The sequence below is a fragment of the Penicillium macrosclerotiorum genome (genome assembly GCF_028827735.1).
Source record: "Penicillium macrosclerotiorum strain IBT 26536 chromosome Unknown utg000007l_segment0_segment0, whole genome shotgun sequence".
Classification (NCBI taxonomy): Eukaryota; Fungi; Ascomycota; class Eurotiomycetes; order Eurotiales; family Aspergillaceae; genus Penicillium; species Penicillium macrosclerotiorum.
This window is the reverse complement of record NW_026643086.1, coordinates 3,800,436-3,820,866: the sequence shown is the minus strand read 5'-3', so window position 1 is coordinate 3,820,866 and position 20,431 is coordinate 3,800,436. Positions and strand designations below refer to the sequence as shown.

Here is a 20,431-nt window from a genome sequence, read left to right as displayed (position 1 = left end):
ATTGGAGCCTGATCGTGGCTTTTTTCGGTATATCTCTTCGCAATCGAATGAGTTGATAGCTTGAACAACAACGAGTGGAGATTAATTGCATACACTCAACATACCTTCTCCGATCCTCCCCAAAATACGTGAGAGCTGTGTATAGTGGGTAAGGACAATTGCTGGCCATGGATCTGACGTTGAACCGTCCTAATAGATCAAATGGAGGTCAGACAAAAGGAAGTCGGAACTTCGCTGAATAGGCGATTGTAAAAAATGAAAAGAAAAAGGAAAACCATACTAGTGCAGCTGGCCACGTTATGCCGATATCTTCGTCTTGTATGGTAATTGGATTTCCAGATTTGACAGAAAGAACCCTTTTTTTTGCACAAAAGAAGTAGAAGTTGTTAGCTTCTCAATTTTTGTTGCATGCATATACCAAACCGTTCCAGGGTTGATTACCGGTCTAAACTATAAACAGACCACCATGCTCGACGTCGGCGATTACGGTCTGTTTCACTAATTTCCGGATCAGAAACTTCTTGGTGAAGGCCCAGAGAAATTGCCATGCGAAGTGCAAGGCCAATCTAATGAAAGTTAGACTCTGTGTCTCTTTCACAGAGACAAAAATGTAGATGATGAATATTCTCAACGTACATAAAGGAAGGCCGCATCACGACGGTTAAGATTTTGCATATAGTATGCCACATAGCACAGAACTTCGACGAAAAATATCGATCCTTCTTCATGGATATCGGGCAAAAGTCGCAAAGCATGTTTAAAGTATTTGAACCCGGGGGGGCCGTCATCTCCCGACCATTGGTTAACCGAGTACATTAGTCCAAATGCAACTACAAGCAGATATTGGCAATATATTAGACATTTTTCACGGTGAGAAAAGTCGGGCGGTTGATGATAGACAAAGTTCAGTCGTTTTTCGAATTCTCTAGGGTGAATCAGTGAGAAAATCGTGCCAATGTAGGCATACTGTACCCAGAAAAGCCGTTTAGCGAACTCAAACGGGGGCAACTGGGGCAATGCTCCTGTCACCGTGCGACGGAGTGATGAAGGATCATCATAGAGAGGACGCACATCCCAAGCTAGATCAGTGGATCCAGGATTGAGACGTCTGGCAAGGTGGGTGGTCGAGGAAGCACCAACGAAGTCTGCGAACATCCGTCAGTCTTGGGGCTTTCTTTCTTCTTCTATGAAGCTCGATAGCCTTTGAGGTTGGTTCATATTACATACGTCGCTCTCCCGATCTGTTTAGAAACAGATTATCTGCGCCTTTATACCACCAGTCATCTCGTTCCATGGGTAATTCGCCTTCCGAATAACGTGTGGCGGCTGAAGTTGTACTTGATGAAACACTGGATGGCGTTGGGCGATCTCTATCAATGGACTGGCCATGAGGCAAATGAGGCAATCGAGCCTGTGATTGTAACCGGCGGTAATGGCTAAGCGATGGTTGGTTTTTGTTGGTGATATAAAGTCTGGAAAGGTAGTTTCATAGTAAGGGTATTTACCTTTCAGGAATCGAGACGCGCCTTTCCGCCTCCGAGTAGATACACGTTTGACCAGCATCCACACATGCTGCGCATGGGAGGGAGGGGAGCCTGCACAGCGCGTTTTTCGGTTCCGACATCGATTGCACCTGCACAACGATCAGCGGGCTGTTTTCCACAGCACCTCCATACAAGATAGGATTCCAGACGTACGCCACCATAGACCGCCGAGCTGACTGGTCCTGTGACCGTCGGTAGACACCTTTTCCACGGACCATGGCCGAAGATTAAGGGCTAAGCATGACGTGGGAATAGAAGGATAATGGGCAAGAAATAGTAGATAAGCGGGAATGCGGGTTAGGGAAGCCTACCATCTTATCAGGCTTGGATAGGCGCTTATCGTCGCTTATTGTTGTTCTATCGCGTGATTACATCCCTCCGCCCGGCAATTTCTCCACACTTTCGCCTGATAAGGGTGTCTTCGGGCCGAACGTGAACCCAACCATTGCAGCCCTGAGAGTGCATTGGCACCGCCGTAAAGCGCAACAATACCATGCTAAATTCGATTGATCCCACGTATAATCCTATCTGTATACACGAAGAGAATTCTATCAAGGGAAAGAAAGCCTAACAGGAAATCATACTAGGCAATGGCTGGACTCTCCATACCTGTTCGCCCTCATCCAACGACACAGAAATCAGAAGATAGCCACCCCATTGGGAGGGCTGGCGACGCCCCCAGGGACATTTAATGGCACGCTGCTGAAGAAAAAACTATACCGTCCTCTTTTGCGGCATTCCTGGCCAAGTCGCTGGAGGTCGAATAGCTCACCGATGGGGACACCCCAACCTGCCAAAAGCCATTCGTGCAAGAAGAACTCCGAGTTTTGACAAGGATATGTCTCGAAACTCGGCATATCGCCTGCGACAGCTGCAAAATCATTCTCCCAGATCCATCGCAGCATTTCTTCGGACGACTTCACTCCAATCACCGGTGGTGCTGTATAAGCCGCCAGCTGTTGACGATCTGCTGTAGCCAATTTTTCGTAGGCTTCCGTCCATCCCGTCCGAATAAACAAAATGTCACCCTGTTTGAAAGTGGTCTGTTGGCTTGCAGCAACCTGTTGCAGCTCTGATAAAGGGATAGATTGACTTCGAAAGCAATTTACAGCGACACCGTTGGCCTCCGCCCATGCCGCATAGTCGAGGAGGACCCCACGCCCGACAATCCCGCCCTTTTCGACCCAGGCTACGAGGTTGAGTGAATCAGCAAGTTTCACACCAAGTAGTTTAGGGGTTATAGACCTACTGTGAATCCCGTTTCGAGTGGAATCCTGAATTTCCTGAAGGGAACAGCCATTAAAATAGCTTCCTTCTTTGAAGCCATAGTGCCGGAACCCATCCCATTGAGAGCTACTCTGGGTGTTAAAGGACAAGACATCGTCGTTCACTGGCCGAGGCGCCTTGTTCTTCACTGTATGTTCGAAAGCAGATCGACCAAAGCATGGCATCGTCATACTATTGAGGGCCCAATCGGTCGACACACGCACTCCTTCCACAATCTCCTTGGCGGCTGCCACAGTATTTTCGGGTGTGAGCAAATTCAGCATTCCCAGTTGGTCCTGGTTGCCAAATAGCCCCCATGCATTGCCTCGTGGGCCATCTGAACGAAGCGGCAGGGACTGGAATGTGGGTTTTGAGAAAGGCACGCTCATTGCACTGTAGAACTGGATTTTTCACGATATGTGTCTCTTTGTGTTCGAATTACCAGGAATACTAAGGGATAATATGAGAGACTGATGCAGGCACAACCTACGCATAGTAATAGGAGTACGGGGAATGTCTTCTCGCCGCTACCCCGCATATAGCTTTGGTGGAGGGGTGGAGATCTTCATTCATGTTGTGGTGCCCGGCCCGAGGTCTTCACACATACTTAGAAGCAGGAAGGGGGAAATTTAGCGGGGAAAGCCCCGCTAAGTATTCGAGCCTGTTCATTAGAACGGTAGAACAAGTTCTCACTTCCAATTCATAATCTACTAAGAATTCCAAAAGTACCATACTCGGGTCATGTAAAATGAGTTCGGTGATCTCACCGAGAAGTCGCCAGAAACCATTCAGTGTTGCATTTATGTATCGGACGAGAGATGTGACGCTGCATAGATGCAGATACTATGCACTGTAAGTATACATAGTGCCACCGCATGGGAATATGATGTTGATTGTCACTATATATATCTTTTCCACCCCTGGCTCCCAAGGTCACGATGGCCTTTGGAATTCATTTGTCGGTCGTTCTAGATGAAATGAAGTAAAGATTTTGTACATGAAAATATTGCCATCCATCTGACAAGATTAAACTACTTGCCTTAGATTAACAAAAAGAAAAAGTCGTTAAAATATTACTAGATGGTAAGCCTGGGCACGTTCAAATCAAGTCCAGGCATGACCCGAGCTTTCCTCATACATTTTTAGACTCAAGCATGTATTGAATTTCGATTCGGCCTTAAGGCATTCGACGAAGCCCCCACGTGATGTGTATAACACGTGACGGACTTCATGAACGTTTTGTCTTCGACTTCAAATCCCAAAAGGTCCTCTGTCCATCCAATCATTGGGCGCCTCTAGGTGGAGACCAATTGTGGCGCCGTCACCGAATCAGATGATATCAATGCCGCCCCTAACCCCCTGCAGCCTACACGGCCGATCGTTTCCTTTCGCCGTTGTCGTCATCGGCACTTTTCAGTTCGGCCCCCAGGCACGACAGACATACGGCTACGGTTCCCCTCTGACGGAGATGCGGCCACCTTGAGCCTACGACGTCGGCAACCGGCAAGTGGGTGGTTTCCGATGCCTCCGCTGGATGGTCTATCCTAGACGAGTGGCTGGATAGAAAGGGATATGTACTGAGAACCCTGTACGGAGTACTGGAGAAAGGGAGGATTGAGGCCTGGTATGGGTCACCAGCGGCCACTTCGGCCAATCTGCGTACGTGTTGCGTTGTCGACCCACCGATGCCCTCATCATCAACGAGTCAGGTTGCGCACAGTTTGGATGGGAGCCCCCGGAGTGAAATTTGCACCCGCGGAATACACCACACACAACGCACTCCCTCAGATGATGAGTGGTGGTCTGGTGACCCTCAGGGTCAGATCCATGGATGAATACAGTGGATTCATTGCGATCTGTTCGTTGGATCCTTCCCCTCCTTCTTTTGCGGCTTCCCTCTCCTAACGAAGATCGAAGAGGTGGCCAGGGGAAATTGTTGCTAGCCCAGTGTCTCAGGATGCGGATCCATCTGGTGGAGACCCAACAGAGCGGGCGACGAACGATAGTGGCAGAGGCCATTGGGCCCCGCCGCAACGCGCCTCCACTGCCTTCATCGCCCTTCGTTCATCTTCAAGCCTGCGCCGCCTCCAATCAAATTCTGGTGCTCCAAAAATATCTTTTATTCCTGGGCTGGTGCAGCCGCCAGGCTTCCAACGGAATTCCATACCTTTGTCCCTATCTTTAGCTACACCCGCGGGACACCATTCTTCGGTATTCAACTTTTTTTCCCTATCATTAGTCTCGAGCGTCGTTGCTCCTTCACCGTCCGTCGTCAGCCTTTTTAGTCCACACCAGCCTCAACTCGCTTCAAGAGATTATTTTCTAGCGAGCCTCGCAAGGCGACGTGTCCAGGCGGCCTGCTTCACCCTGGACCTGCTAGCGTCTTACCTCGATCCGGTCACTCGTTTCCCCTTGGTTTAACGTCCATTTTCCCTCTCATTGTGCCAGATTACCAGAGTCGACACTACATCGTCGAAAGCTCGTTGCCTCGATTCTGTTTGTTCGCTCTTGACGGCCGATCGCGTTTCTAGACCCGACGATCGGGGAGCTGTGCACCATGGCGAATCCTATGCCGACATCTCCCCATTCACCCCGTTCACCTCATTCACCGCACTCGTCCCATTCACCCCAAGCGAGTGAGAGCAGCCTTTATTCGCACAATGGTCCCCGTGATGTGAGTGGCAAAAGTCAACCTCTTGGAGAGATGAATTGTGGTGAGACCTATACTGACTGGCTTGATTAGCATGGATACGGCTACGAAGAGAAAAACGACCAAGGCGAGAGTGCACAATCCCTTCTCTACCGAAACCAGCCCAGCCCGTTTAATGCGCCATTCGATGACCCATATGCGTCGACCGATTCCCTTCGCCGCTACACTCTTCACGACCCTGGTGTGACCATTTTCCCTGATGGGCCATACCAAGACCCCTCAGCGGTCGGGATGAATCGTAGCTCCGGCGTTCAAACCCCCATGTCTGAGACCCCATCAGAAGCGTGGCAGCAACGGCAAGCACCGGCGGCGGGATTGCGTCGTTATGCGACCCGTAAAATCAAGCTGGTTCAGGGCTCTGTGCTTAGTGTCGACTACCCAGTGCCAAGTGCTATTCAGAACGCAATTCAGCGTGAATATCGCGAATCGGAAGAAGGTTTCCCAGAGGAATTCTCCCACTTGCGCTGTGAGTTATGACTGAGCTGGAAACGACTGGAAGAAAGCTAACGGAAGAGAATTAGATACGGCCGCTACATGTGATCCTGACGAATTCACTCTGCGCAATGGTTACAATCTTCGACCCGCCATGTACAATCGACACACCGAGCTGCTAATTGCCATCACCTACTATAATGAAGACAAGGTTCTGACAGCCCGAACTCTACATGGCGTGATGCAAAACATTCGAGATATTGTGAACTTGAAAAAGTCCGAGTTCTGGAACAAAGGTGGCCCGGCCTGGCAGAAAATTGTGTGTACATTGGTGTTTGATGGCATTGATCCTTGCGACAAGAACACACTTGATATGCTGGCCACGGTCGGTATTTATCAAGACGGTATCATGAAGCGGTCTGTTGACGGCAGAGAAACACTTGCGCATATTGTAAGCTTTCCCCCTCGGGTCCTATCTAGGCCCATTTCGAATTGGTTGTACCACAACTGTGAGGCTAACGCGAACTAGTTCGAGTACACAACGCAACTTTCTGTCACCGCCAACCAGCAGTTGATTCGCCCTCAGGGTAATGAGTCAACTAACCTTCCCCCGTACAGATGATCTTCTGTTTGAAGCAAAAGAACAGCAAGAAGATCAACTCTCACCGCTGGCTCTTTAACGGTTTCTGCCGAATTCTAAACCCAGAAGTAGTTATTCTTCTCGATGCTGGTACCAAGCCAGGCAAGAAATCACTTCTTGCTCTTTGGGAATCGTTCTATAACGATAAGAACCTAGGAGGTTCTTGTGGTGAGATTCACGCTATGTTGGGCTCGGGCTGGAAGAATCTCATGAATCCCCTTGTTGCTGCGCAGAATTTCGAGTATAAGATCTCGAATATTCTCGACAAGCCCTTGGAATCAGCCTTCGGATATGTCAGTGTGTTGCCTGGTGCTTTCTCAGCTTATCGTTACCGTGCTATCATGGGTCGCCCTCTTGAGCAGTATTTCCACGGTGACCATACACTATCCAAGCAGCTTGGGAAGAAGGGTATCGAGGGAATGAACATCTTCAAGAAAAACATGTTCCTTGCTGAGGATCGTATTCTTTGCTTCGAGCTTGTTGCTAAAGCTGGTTTCAAGTGGCATTTAACTTACGTCAAAGCATCCAAGGGTGAGACCGATGTTCCCGAAGGTGCCGCGGAGTTCATCAGTCAGCGTCGTCGTTGGCTGAACGGATCGTTCGCTGCCAGTTTGTATGCGATCATGCATTTCGGTCGGATCTATAAGAGTGGACATAATATTCTTCGCCTCTTTTTCCTTCATATTCAAATGGTCTACAACTGTGCGGGTCTCATTATGACTTGGTTCTCTCTTGGTATGTAGTCTGTCTCTGAAAATCCCCCTGATCCGATCCAGGTACAAGTTGATTGCTGACCGCGATCTTTTCATAGCCTCTTTCTGGTTGACCACTTCGGTTATCATGGACCTTGTCGGAACTCCTGGCGATTCGAATAAGGACAAAGGCTGGCCCTTTGGCAATGAAGCGTCGCCAATCGTGAATAATTTCCTGAAATATGGATATGTGTTTTTCCTGATGCTTCAGTTTATCTTGGCGCTGGGTAATCGACCCAAAGGGTGAGTCGGCTTTCCCTCTTATACAACTCAGACAGCCCGGCTGATTTTCACAATAGTTCTCGCCTGGCCTATACCCTCTCGTTCATCTACTTCAGTATCATGCAGTGCTACATTTTGGTCCTGTCATTCTATTTAGTAAAGAATGCTTTCACTGGTGGCACTCTAGATTTTGACATGAGCCAAGGTGTGGGCAAGTTCCTATCGTCTTTCTTTAGCTCGAGCGGTGCTGGTATTGTCTTGATCGCCTTGGTTTCTACCTATGGTGTCTACTTTGTCGCCAGTTTCCTGTATATGGACCCGTGGCATATGTTCACATCATCGTGGGCGTATTTTGCCGGCATGACGTGCTCGATCAATATTTTGATGGTGTATGCGTTCTGTAACTGGCACGATGTCTCATGGGGTACTAAGGGATCCGACAAGAGTGAAGCATTGCCGGAAGCTCAAACTAAGAAAGATGATGCTAAATCCAACTTTATTGAAGAAGTGGACAAGCCGCAGGCTGATATTGACAGTCAGTTTGAGGCTACCGTCAAGCGTGCGCTGGCGCCGTATGCGGAGCCGGAGGAGAAGGAAGACAAGAGCATGGACGACTCTTACAAAGCCTTCCGAACCAATCTTGTGCTGCTATGGATCTTCAGCAATCTGGTTCTGGTGCTGTGTATTACCAGTGAGGGCATCGAGCGATTCTGTCTGACAGTACGTATCATCAATTCCGGTGCTATCTCGAACGATCGATGAGAAGAGGCTAACAGTGACATTCTCTAGAATACCTCCACCACCCGAACCTCGAACTACTTCTCGGCCATTTTGTGGATCACGGCAGGATTATCACTTTTCCGCTTCCTTGGATCTATTTGGTTTTTGGGCAAGTCTGGTATTTTGTGCTGTGTCTCTCGCCGTTGAGTATGCATGGCATCGGTGGTTGTCCCCGGTCGCCTCGTACCCGGTCATGTTTTTCCTGTATATACTGTCGGCCAAGCGAATTTGGTATGCGTCGATTATGATGTCTTCTTGTTTCCTTGAGACTTTAGGGGATTATGCTATAGAAACCCGGATAGATGGTCTAGTTCTTGTTTGATTTGGATTGACTTTTCTGCGTGAAGTGCATCATTGGGGTGGTATTTCCTGTATTGGGTCGCGACGATCCATGTATGATAGGGGGAAGTGATCTTCACTGGCATGTGTTGGATGCCCTTGGCCACGATAATATACTCGCCAGAGCATTGAAAATATCAGCTTGTTTGTATAGCTTCTTTTGGATATTTTTTTGACTTCTCTCTTACTGCTCTATAAAATGCTCCGTCTTTCAACCCACTTTTCTCCACAATCTGGGGATCTATGGGGGATCTGCGGGCATTCTATCGAGACACCACAGTTGCAGTAGTCGGGTGGGCACGAAGTGGGCAAAAGTGGAACTGTCCGATGAAATCCGGAGGATGGACTGTAGGTCGCTGTACCCCGACTTCTCGCTACTAAGTCTCCGTAAATCCGCCTGCACTGTGTTCTCACTAACCATCTGCTGTAGGACCCGATAATGCACGGACGAAACGCACCATGTGGAGTATTATTACTTTCAGCCTGCCATTGCATCGACTTAACACGGCTGGCCAGGCCCCCTTCCCCTCATACATGGAATGGCCAAGCGTTCTAGCGAAATCCACCTCCCATCCTATGCGAGCATGGAGCGTGTGGATGGCAGTCCTACCTTCCGACATCTCGGAGTACAGGAATCCGAGGCCAGACACCCAGACAATCCGATGGCGCAGCTGGCTGGACAATACGCACAGTTCTCCCAGTCCGGTTGATCAATAGCTTCAGTATCAGACTACAGATAGATATCATCTCTGTCCTTATCCCCTTGGCCGGAAAAGCCTGCACCGATAGCTTCCGGGCCGCTTTCTCGCAGGTAACCACAGGATCTTCCTTCTGTGCACTGGCCGCCAATGTATGCACACTACCGTCATTTGCCCGTGCCCCCGCATCGGCCTCTGCCGATCACTTGTGACTCGGCGGGTCTTTTACTGTTCCATGAGTTGGAATGCCTCTGATGCCGTTGATTTGTTGTTGATCTGTCGCCGTCCACTCCGGATGGAGTCCCACGGAGTTCCATGGAGCCCATAGAGACAATATTGGGAACAATTACTCTCCAAACGGCCGTCGATTGAGCGACCGCCCCTCCCCAACAGCCAGTCTCCATCGACATCGATGAGACGGGATCAGACGAGACGAATGCCATTGGCCGAAGTGATGACCTGAGGCATTTTTTTTTTTTTGCTTCCTGGGTAAGCGTCCCGAAAACAACTTCAAAGAGATGCACTATGAACCGTGAGATGCAATGGCCAGGTATATAAACCTCCAGATCACCTTGCCTCACGGACAATTTTAATCTCGCTCTCGTATCCCTTCAAATTGCTTTCTCGTCCTCAATTGTTTGATAATTCACCCTCTATTTCCCGACCCACCAGGTCCATTTTATTCCCACCCCCGATGTCGCAGTACATTCCCCAAATTTCCTCCGTCTCCCTTCTCAATAAGGTGGTTCTCATAACTGGTGTGTTCTGATCTTATTCCTGAACTTCCTTTCCCCGTCCTTCCTCCACATATACCTCCCCGTAGAATCACTCATCTCATTTCTCAGGCGGTGCCAACGGCATCGGTGCCAGTTTGGTTCAGCAATGTCTGGAAAGCGGCGCCAACGTGTGCTTTGGGGACCTGGACAATATCGGGGGTGACCGTCTGCTTAGAAGATGCTGCGATGAATTCAAACCAGAGGAATCTGGACAGCCCCCACGCGCGATCTTCCAGAGTACCGACGTAACCAATTACCAATCGGTGCTAGCCTTATTCGATTTGGCCTTCCAAACCTATAAACGGATCGATCACGTCGTTTCTGCGGCTGGTATCGTAGAGATTGGCAATTGGTTCGACTTTGGGCTGACTCTGCAGACCGTCCGCCAGGTAAGTTTGATTGGGGGGTGTATAGACATCGCCCGTGAACTCCATTCTCCTTTTTTCTTGTAGGTGTAGGGTAATAACCGTCATTTCAAGACTCCCACCCACAAAGTGTTAGACGTCAACCTGCTTGGCTCGATGTACGTCTCTCGAATTGCATCGGTCTACCTACGACACAACCGTGGCCCCGGTGCTGATCGATCTATTCTGCTCTTTTCGTCAGTCTCGGGATTCAAGCAGAGCCCGTCTCTTTTTGTTTATCAGGCTGCCCAGCATGGCGTTGTTGGCCTCATGCGTTCCTTGCGCAGCTACATTTCCTCTCCATATAAGCATTATTTGCGCATCAACACTGTTTGTCCCTGGATGACCCAAACTGAATCCATGAAGAAGATTGAGCAGCAGTGGAAGCAGGCGAGCCTGCCAACAAATTCCCCTCGAGAGGTCTCCACCGTGGCCACGGGTATCTTGTCCGACCAATCGTTGAATGGCAAGTCCATGTTCGTTGAGGGTGGGCGTGCTTGGGAAATTGAAGAGAACATCGAGCGACTCGAAGCCCAATGGCTTGGCGAAGCTCCATCGAAGGCCCTTGCAGCCGGACAGGAGCTACTGGACGATGGAACTATTTGGACTGCCGCACCTCGTAAGAGGAGCAGCATCTCTAATGGAATCCCTCCTGGTGTGCCTCTCAACAAGATTAATGGCGTCCAGCCGAATGGCGTGAAGATAATTGCCGTTAACGGACATACCAATGGACACACCAATGATCACACCAATGGAATTACAAATGGAGTGCATTAGGGACGCGCCAAATCATGATTTACCTTGATACCCACAGAGCTGACGATCCCATGCAATGGAGCTTGATATCTATCACGTACAAATAAAGTGAAGAACCTTGATACACTGCAATAGATAGAATACAATGGAAGACCTGGTCGTGATGATGAGAATGATAATGTGATTAACCCTTCCTGTGTCTCTTGCTTAATATCTTCTAGCAGCTTGAGAACATAGATTGAAATCAGCAAAATGCTTGCCCACTTTCTACCGTATGGCATCTATGATCGCCTTTATAGATACAAGGCTATACTCTGTTGCGCCCCGCAAGTGGATCATGAAATGGATATTTGTGATTGGGTGTAATTGATACCATTTTTACAGCGATGCATTGATTTCATCTGCGGGTTCAAATCCAATTTAATTTCTTCTATGCTAAGTTGACCCATACAATGAAATGTTGGGACAATGTGTATGAAATTGCAATGATACTATTTCATGCATTTCCGACCCCGGAAATTTGATTTTTCTGAAACCTTGATAGTATTAATACTAATATTCATGACTAAAAAGTCTTATCTTTGAGAGGTGAGAGAACAGTAAAAAAACACCAAATGTATGCAATGAATATAATTATGACCAACCCACCCAACTTGCCTTTCCCGACCACTCAACGCCCTAAAGACTCCCAACCTATTTGAAAGACTCACGGGTGTGTACACGGTCAACATTATACGGGTTTGCATCGTAAGTGGGAACCCTTTGTATTTGAGAAACATGGGTAGATGCACGGGAGAGAGTATGGTGAAGAGGAAGTACCTCCGGTGTACCCTGCTTTTGAACCGCGTCCGAGGCGCCCTCTTCTGCGATAGTTGGCACTCGTGTGACAACATCATCTGATGGGATTGATTTGTTGGTTTCTTCATTCTGCTCCAATGATGTGCTCTTTTCACCAGCCGCCCGCAGGAGATTCTGAACAAAAGCTTCTGATTGTGCAGAATATTTGCAATATTTGCGAATGGCTAAGCCTTTCTTATAAAGCACGAACGGAAAAGGCACGCAGGCTAGAGCGAGGAAAGCCGGAACACAGGAGGCCCAGTGGATTCCGAGGTTGTTGAACATATAAGTCGTAAAGAGAGGAAAGGCAAAGCCAAACATTGACCGGAGTAACGAATTCGCCGCAAGAACCGACGCGGCAAAAATTGTGTAGGCGTCGATCAGGTAGTTAAAGACGCTGAGGAAGACTAAGACCATGCCAAAGCCAAACGGCACACCCGCAGCGATACTGGCCATCCAATGGATTGAGGGAGAGTTGGTCCAGGCAAACCAGAAAAGTCCAGCTGGGAGAGCAAGGGAGGCAATCATACATGGAGGAAGGCGACTTTCTGGGGGTGAATAACCACCGTTCTTCTCGAGGAGCTTGCTGTATCGAGTATTCTCGGGGATGGAGTAAGCAACAGCCCCCAGCATGCCCACCATAACCCCAAGGAAAGCCAGACCTGCGACGCCTTGGTTCCAACCTCGATGGATCTCATATACGATAGGGAATGCACCGAAGAGCATATAGAGTGTTCCATAGATGATTGCAAGGTAGATTGAAAGCAAGAGCACAATCGGCTCCCTGAAAAGAAGAATGAAGGGCCGAGAAAGGGCGGTTTTCATGGCCTCCTTTGGTTCGGGACGACCTTGGTCGATGTCGAGTTTGCTCATGTAGACCTTCCCGGTAAGCTTCGATAAAGTCCGCGCACGCTGACGAAGAAGAACAGGTGCGTAGGTCTCGGGCTTCAAGGCTGCTCCGATGAACCACATCACGCCGCAAAGGATTGTCAAGAGACCCATCACCCACTTCCACCCGGCCTTCATGCCTAGGAATCCACCAACAATCGGTCCAATGACGGGTCCGAGGAATGGAGCCAGCGCAAATGCCGAGAGGGCCAGTCCTCGCTCACGAGCGGCGAACATATCGGCTATCACACCCCCCGAGTTTGTGAACGGGGATGAGCCAAAGGAACCCGACAGAAAGCGGAAGATCAGCAGAGTTGTGATGTTTTTGGCGCCCGTGGTGCCAGCGCAGAAAATTGTCAAGCCGCAATAGGTCCCGATGAAAACTACCTGCCGACCATAGAGTTCACTCATCGGAGCCCAGAGCAAGGGACCCAAGGCAAAGCCTAGCACATACAGGGAGACACCCAACGTTGCGATTTCGGTGGTGACGAGGAATTGTTCCTCAATTTGAACGATGCCGCCTGTATAGGCTGAAGAGACGAGAGCCACGACGAGCGTTTCGAGGGCGGCCACCAGTGTGACTCCCCATTTCATCAGCGAGCTGAGCTGGAGAGGGTTTCGAAAATCTTTCGGCATCCAATACACCACATATGGGTCCTCATCAGTTCCGGAACCTGCATAGTTATAATCGAAGACTTCTTGAGTAATGGCACCAGGTTGTGTCACCAGTCGCCAGAAGGGAATCGTCCGAGGGAGGCTGGATTGGCTCCTGCCCCCCGTTGAAGGCTCCTCCATGGTCATTGATCACGGATGGAGGATAGGGAATAGGGCAACCGTGAGCCTCGGCAAGGCAAGCAGCACTGCTCGATTGAGGGCAGCCAAAGGATTTTGCAAGGCACTGCAAGTCTGAAGTCTGAATACTTCGATCAGAGAAGACACAAATATTTGCAGAAAGAATCGAGGTCGAGATCTGCAACTAGAAGATCAGAGAATATAATCCTGTTTTTGGACCAAAAAAAAGGACAGTGCGGCTCCCAAGGGCGAGACCGACGGATTTTGTTTGGTATTAGTAGCTAGTTAAATATTACAGCCGTCGTTAACTATTGCTCACTCGCTGGGATTACTCAACGGAAAGCGTTTTGCCGGAGACATTACTGCTTTGGGGACAGTGATATCGTTGGAGTGGGTCGAAAGAGGGTCGCTTGCGAGGGATTACTACAATTTTGATATTATTATTGGGATCAGGAACACCTCCCGGACAACCTGATGCAGATTCTTTGAGTAACTCGGAGGGTTCCAGATGACCGGCGTTGGGACAGCGAATCCCGGCCCGATTCCATATCGAACATCGCAATGGATTGGCTCATTGCGGGCGGACTTCGCAGCGAGATCCAAGTATCAAATTCTACCGAAGATCAGGCCCTTGTTGTCCCCTCGCCACACCCCGATCATCCCATGAATGGGGCCAGTCTGCCTAAACCCATAGTTCGGCAGGATATACTCTGTACTCTGTACTCTGTACGGAGTATCACGGACACAGTATGAAGAAACAGAACCGCAGAAAATCCTTCAATCCTTTGCTCGGCCCGATCAGCCTTCGGGGCTGCCGAGTCGACACCGATAAGATTCTGCTCATGCGGCCCGTTCATTGGCCCTGAGTGACCGTGGACCCCCCATTGACGGCTTAGACATCGAGCCCAAGGCGGGTCAATTCCCGCCCGAACTCCCACTTGCCGAGGCTCACCTCTCAAAAAGGCGCTTGGGTCTTTTGGAGGGGGGCGACTGATTCTATGATTTGTTTCAAGAGAATGGTAGAGAATGGTTCGGTTCCTGGAACACCCCCATTGCAGTGGATCCTCTGCAACTTGAACCTCGGCATGTTGCCGTACAGGGAACTTCCGATCACTCATCCATACTGCGATGACAATTCAATCCGACCTGGTCGGCTTTCCACCTGTGCCGCTCACTATTCAAGTTCTATGCCCAGCAGGACTGTTAGTCGTTCTCTGGTGCTGATGATGCTCAGCTTCAATAAATCTCCCCCTCTTTCCCCTAGCAACAAAAACAACACTGAAAATGGCAACCCGTTATAGCTAAATCCAGGTCCCCTCCCCTTGTCGTCCAGTCTAGCTGGGCGCCTATAACTTATCTCGCCACCCTTTTCTTTCGCGTAGCGTTATATTCCCCTCCCTATTCCAATTCCCCTTGACCTAAGTCGACTTCGACGATATTGTCTATATCTCTCGTAACACAGGTTCCCAATTCAGGTCTTTGCATAAGATCTGTAATCCTGAAACCAAAGACGTTGCCAGGTATTATTGTTATCGAAAACCCACGAAGGTGAGGTTTCCTCCTCTACAGCTTTGCTTCCGAGGCGGTTTGGTTTTGTCTAGTATTTCTGCCCGGTGTGATGCATTGCTTTGATGACCTTGTGTGCACGAATCTATTTACCGGTATATATTGGTTGATATTGCCTATACTATGTCATGCCGTAAAGAATCATTCAAGCGTTTTAAAACTCACATAGGATCCCGGCATAGTAACAATCAGTTCGGACAAATCACCGTTATGAAAAAGACATTGCCCAGCTTTGCAGTCAGGCTGTGACCAAGGGACAGGCTGACTATAACGCGGGCGAACTAGACCACAGCGGAGAGCTTGCTAATAACGGCGATAGCCTAGGTGACATGGCGGCGGTTGTAGACAGTCTGTGGCAAAATGGGTCATTTTTGGGCACGCTTATAAAACGGACAATGAGCTTGCAAACATTTTGAGAGAAATCTTCGCCCGCCAGTTTTCGCCAGAGTATCATGTCCTTTTCGTCCACAAACAAATTTTTTCCGAGTCCGTTATGATGGGAAAGGATGTGCCTGCAATTCCCGCGACATAGTCTATCGTACGCTTTTAAATTGCCGTCGCTGGACCGGTTGATGCTGACGAGTTGAGCTTTAAGGAGAAGCGCTTTGCCCAAAATAATGTCATGTAGACTGGATTATCAGGCGTTCTATACTCACGATGCTTTTTCATATGTATGGTGGGTTCCTCCGCCATCTCCCAGCGGTTTTTTTTTTTTTTGGGAGTTCTGATCCGCTTTAGGCAAGCTCTGTCACTTTTTCTCTTTGCCGGGAGGCCTGGCAAAACTCGAGATTCGAGCTTCTTCGTGCCTCTTCATCTTCACGTGTCAATTCTCTCCCCTACGCACTATTCTCTCCGTAAATACTGCATGGCTGCCCTTCAACGTCCTGGAGCTCCTTTGGTCGGCAAGTAAAGAAATTTGATCACCACATGGATTTTCCGAGGACGCTTCTATTTAGGAGTTACAATATCTAAGTAGTCCAGACACATATCAACCGCAACTGTTCATCACCTACAGGCCTTTCTCAATTCCCGATACTTCCGCCATCACTTCTCGAACTGCTATTTTGGCGGGCTCACCAACCGGCTCATATGGATGACGAGGCCGCAATTTCTCTTCGGCACCTTCAATTCCAGCGGCCTGGGCTGAGTAACAGGCCACCGCATACTTCGTTGATGCGATGCCGCTCTTGATCGGGCTCTCGGCCAAAGCGGCCTTTCCTTGCAATCGCATCGCGTCCTCGATCTGGTTCTTCTTATAAAGTGAATAGACCTGCACTGCAGTCTTGGGAAAGACATTGGCGAAGGCGGCGATACAGCCCGCACTTCCGGCTGCGAGGCCTCCGATGAGGAAATCGGACTGGCCTCCAAAGGTGGCGAACTCCTCTGGCTTGAATGTGGCCGATAACCGTGTAATCTTGCCCACCGATCCACAGGTCAGTTTCACACCTACGACATTTGACCGGCCGGCGTTGGCGGCAGCGGATTCGCGCACGATCGCAGTGATGGTCTCCGAATCCATGTCAACACCGTTGCACACCCCGGGGAAATTGTATAAGACGACGGGAATGGAAGACTTGGCGGCCACCTCGGAGAAAAACCGTTTGACCACGTTCATGTTGGTGGCCTTACCAAAGTACGCAGGTGGCAACACGAGCAGATAGTTGGCGCCGGCTGCAGCCGCATCCTGGGCCAATTCGATGGTCTGCTTCGTCGAGTGTGCACCGACTCCGGCCATCAGCGGAAATTCGGGGCCAACGGCGGCACGGGCGGTGGCAATGAGTTGAGCACGCTCTTCACGCGTCAACAGGAACGCCTCTGAGTTCGTCCCGAGGATGACGAGACCGGCCAGACCAGTGCGCGACAGGTAGGCAAAGTACTGTGATTGCGCGGCGAGGTCGAGCGTGTCGGTCTCGGGGTGGAAGAAGGTAACCGCTGGACACCACACGCCCGCCGGGGGAACGTGCGGCTGCGGCACGATAGATTGAGAGCCCATTCTTGCTGCTTATACTGCGGCACTGCGTTGATGGCTTCGAGTGCGTTGAGTGCGTTGGGGGCGTCGGTTATTTCGGTATGGGGAAGAGAAGCAAGATCAGACCAAGGACAATCGCGCGAAAGAATATGAAAAGAAAAGAAGTAATGGCGACCACATTATCGATCTATAAAACCACCGGCGCCCCTCACCTTCCAGCGCTGCCGGAAGTGGGGAAGGAGGGGTAAAGGCCATTTGACCCTTTGAAAAGAACGTCGTCAGTTCTGATTGGAATGTCTGTTGGGTCTCTCGGGTCGCTGTCCCGATCGCGCGAAACGGGCTCTCGGCCCGTCTCGAGTGATCGGGCGGGCATCCGATTCCTACATAACACGGCAGTCAAGCTGCTGCTGGATTGTTCGGTCGCTCAATTGTCAATCCGGGATGGCTACCGAGATGTTGGGGGACACTAGGCAATTTGGAGAATCCAGGGAATATGGATGAGGAATAGGGTTGTGATGGTCGATCAACAGTGTTGAATATATAGATCGGCTGCAGCGACCGATGCCGCTCTGCGGGAAAGACTCTTCGAATTCCAATCACATTCACGAGGAAAGCGAGCTACCTGTAAATAGTATGACCAATCACGAAGAAGATCTCGCGATTGAGGCCCCAATTGATCGATGGCCAACAATGTTGTTGGTGTTGCGCTCTTCAGTGCATCTACAGACCGATGGACCTACGAATTCGGACAGTTGAGGAAATCGCTGCACTGCTCCATCCACTCTGAAACGCATACAAAAACATGAACAACGCCTCGTAAGTCCAACCCTTAGCTCCAACCGCCGGGTGGAAATGAGAATGACCCGAAGAGCATCCGAGAAGGAGAAACCTCCAATGCAGGCAGGCCATCCACTTACTCGCAACTAGGCGGAATCATGGATCACCCGCCACTCACCATATTCGAGTCCATAGCAGACTATGGACGTATCGCATGGTTTGGATTGACCCAAAGGGTAGGGGATAATTGGAGTGAATGAGGGTGCACTCCAAAAGGGAACCCACCTAGGACGGATAAGGGAAGAATGAGTCACAGCATCGCAGCAGGGGTGTCGGCGATATAGGAGGGCCAAGGGCACCAACATTACAACCCAAATTAGCCGTCATTGGAGAGTCCCATGCCACTGCTCACCTCTCGCATTTCATCTTACTATGCCCGCTCCTACGCTCTCGATAAAAACACCCTTGGTGGAGCAATGTGAAGAGGCCGAAGTCATTCACATCCAGCGCCAAGGAGAAACGTATGCAAAACTGCATCCAGATAAATCAGTCGTGGTCCGCCCCATCCCACAAGGCGGAGTCGCTATCCGTACTATGTTCGCCTTTGATGGAAAGCTCAACCGGGCCGTGGGGTGCGGCAAGGAGGGGGACATGCATGACACGACTTTGCGCGATTTAGATTTGACTTTCGCAATCATTGGACTTTCTCCGGAACTGCACCTGAGTCCCCTCGCGACATCATTGACTTTCCAATCCTTGATCACTCGCGGTTATGTGGAGAAATACGAGCTTACCACTTACTGGGGCGCACCGGAGCGTCTCAATACCATCGAATCTCCAAACCGTGCTACCGGAGAGATGGCCGTCATGACTCGCCGAGTCACCACCCATGAGCTGAACCACTTCATCGAGACTTCTGCGGCCGGGTTTCAAAGTAATGGCCGACCTCCCGAATTGCTGAGAACACTGGCACGAATTGCGACGCAGCGGCAAGACACCCGACTCTATTTCGCCTTGATGGGAGGGGAGATTGTCGGCACCGCCGCGCTGGCAACCATCGACACGTCTCATGGGAGCGTGGCACATCTGTATTTAGACAGTACGCTCCCTCGGCATCGGGGACGAGGAGTACAACTGGCGTTGATCCAGGCTCGTCTCCAAGAGGCGCAACAACTGAGGCTGCCACTAGTCACAACCATCACTCGGACTGGGGACGGAAGTGCACGTAATGCGGGACGAGCTGGGCTGCGAGTCGCATACACCATTCCTGTTCTCACTCGCCCAAAGACGCTGTGATTAATTGTGGGTCGCGAGTGGCTGGGAGAGCCCCAGAGTATGATGCTGTCATCATGGCTGGGGTGCTCTCATGGAACAGAGTTGGGGTACCTGAGTGGAGATTGCGGTATATGATTCTGTCATCTATCGTATCTGTTGTTCTGGGAGAGTGTGGGTATAGCCATATGAAAATGCAACTCAAGAGAAGACCCCGGGGCATGGTCGTTCGCGATTAAACTGTTCTGGAATTTGGTATTCCTCGTTTGAGCCCAAGCATTTATAGAGGGCCTGATATTCAGGAGCCGAGCAACGGGGCGTCGATGATGGAAGATGACAGCGAAGACCGATTTTTGATTCCAAGGCCTAGACATATCGAGGCAAAAAACAGAGTACTCCCGTAGTGCTGAAACGATTTGCATTCGCATTTCCAATCGTTCCCCATCAAGTTCGAGACTCTTGGAGGAAGACTTTTGAGTTCAAAAAAGCATATCCTGCTTAGGGGCCAATCAAATGGCTCTGCAGATCCGCCGACAGACGGCCATGGCGGGGTTGAGAGGGACGAAAAGAACATATTGGCTTCGACGCGTCTTCCATACCCCAAATTTCCCCCTACCCCAAAAAGGCCCTGACGGAATGGATCCTCAATTCGGATATGACAACAAATCATAGAAGTTTGCACTTGGCCACTGTGTCTGGGAGCGGGCCGTCCGACTAGACCCGATGGCGTTTGGTGGCGCTCCGCCTGCCGGACAAGGATCTGGGGTTCTCCCAACCACCGCTTTTCGCAGTTGTTGAGGGTTGCCTGGCGATGTAATTCAAGGTAATGAACGAGACAGATAGGATGATCGGCCACCAGAGGCCAATCCCAGGTGCCCGAGGATAGTTCAGGCAATGGGAAGCGGGAGGTGCTCGTTAAGCTGGTCTGCGAGTGGTTGAAGTAGACAAGACGCGGTCGCCGCTTGCGGCCATTCACGTGACTCAAGCTTTACGCTCGAAAATCTTGTCTCC

At 50.1% G+C, this 20,431-nt stretch overlaps 7 protein-coding genes across 7 annotated transcripts; 3 read left to right on the top strand and 4 right to left on the bottom strand.

Moving 5' to 3' along the window:
• Positions 1-81: 81 nt before the first annotated feature.
• N7462_008197 (fungal specific transcription factor domain-containing protein) lies at positions 82-1,762 on the bottom strand (the record flags this gene model as incomplete). Its single annotated transcript, XM_057079915.1, has 5 exons — positions 82-189; positions 459-566; positions 637-1,108; positions 1,254-1,436; positions 1,506-1,762. The coding sequence occupies 5 exons, from the start codon at positions 1,760-1,762 to the stop codon at positions 82-84; spliced, it is 1,128 nt and encodes a 375-aa protein (XP_056932585.1).
• A 420-nt stretch (positions 1,763-2,182) lies between these two features.
• Positions 2,183-3,199, bottom strand: N7462_008196 (uncharacterized protein; the record flags this gene model as incomplete). The annotated part of the gene is made up of 1 exon (XM_057079914.1): positions 2,183-3,199. The coding sequence occupies one exon, from the start codon at positions 3,197-3,199 to the stop codon at positions 2,183-2,185; it is 1,017 nt and encodes a 338-aa protein (XP_056932584.1).
• A 2,168-nt stretch (positions 3,200-5,367) lies between these two features.
• N7462_008195 (uncharacterized protein) lies at positions 5,368-8,493 on the top strand (the record flags this gene model as incomplete). Its single annotated transcript, XM_057079913.1, has 7 exons — positions 5,368-5,484; positions 5,554-5,986; positions 6,042-6,403; positions 6,571-7,327; positions 7,404-7,587; positions 7,644-8,286; positions 8,356-8,493. 7 exons carry the CDS (start codon positions 5,368-5,370, stop codon positions 8,491-8,493), a joined length of 2,634 nt encoding a protein of 877 aa, XP_056932583.1.
• Positions 8,494-10,077: 1,584 nt separating this feature from the next.
• On the top strand, positions 10,078-11,340 carry N7462_008194 (putative 3-hydroxyacyl-CoA dehydrogenase; the record flags this gene model as incomplete). The annotated part of the gene is made up of 3 exons (XM_057079912.1): positions 10,078-10,141; positions 10,229-10,548; positions 10,639-11,340. 3 exons carry the CDS (start codon positions 10,078-10,080, stop codon positions 11,338-11,340), a joined length of 1,086 nt encoding a protein of 361 aa, XP_056932582.1.
• Positions 11,341-12,012: 672 nt separating this feature from the next.
• Positions 12,013-13,845, bottom strand: N7462_008193 (MFS transporter; the record flags this gene model as incomplete). The annotated part of the gene is made up of 1 exon (XM_057079911.1): positions 12,013-13,845. One exon carries the CDS (start codon positions 13,843-13,845, stop codon positions 12,013-12,015), a length of 1,833 nt encoding a protein of 610 aa, XP_056932581.1.
• A 2,566-nt stretch (positions 13,846-16,411) lies between these two features.
• Positions 16,412-17,395, bottom strand: N7462_008192 (dihydrodipicolinate synthase family protein; the record flags this gene model as incomplete). Its single annotated transcript, XM_057079910.1, has 1 exon — positions 16,412-17,395. The coding sequence occupies one exon, from the start codon at positions 17,393-17,395 to the stop codon at positions 16,412-16,414; it is 984 nt and encodes a 327-aa protein (XP_056932580.1).
• A 1,185-nt stretch (positions 17,396-18,580) lies between these two features.
• Positions 18,581-19,444, top strand: N7462_008191 (GNAT family N-acetyltransferase; the record flags this gene model as incomplete). Its single annotated transcript, XM_057079909.1, has 1 exon — positions 18,581-19,444. The coding sequence occupies one exon, from the start codon at positions 18,581-18,583 to the stop codon at positions 19,442-19,444; it is 864 nt and encodes a 287-aa protein (XP_056932579.1).
• Positions 19,445-20,431: the final 987 nt, after the last annotated feature.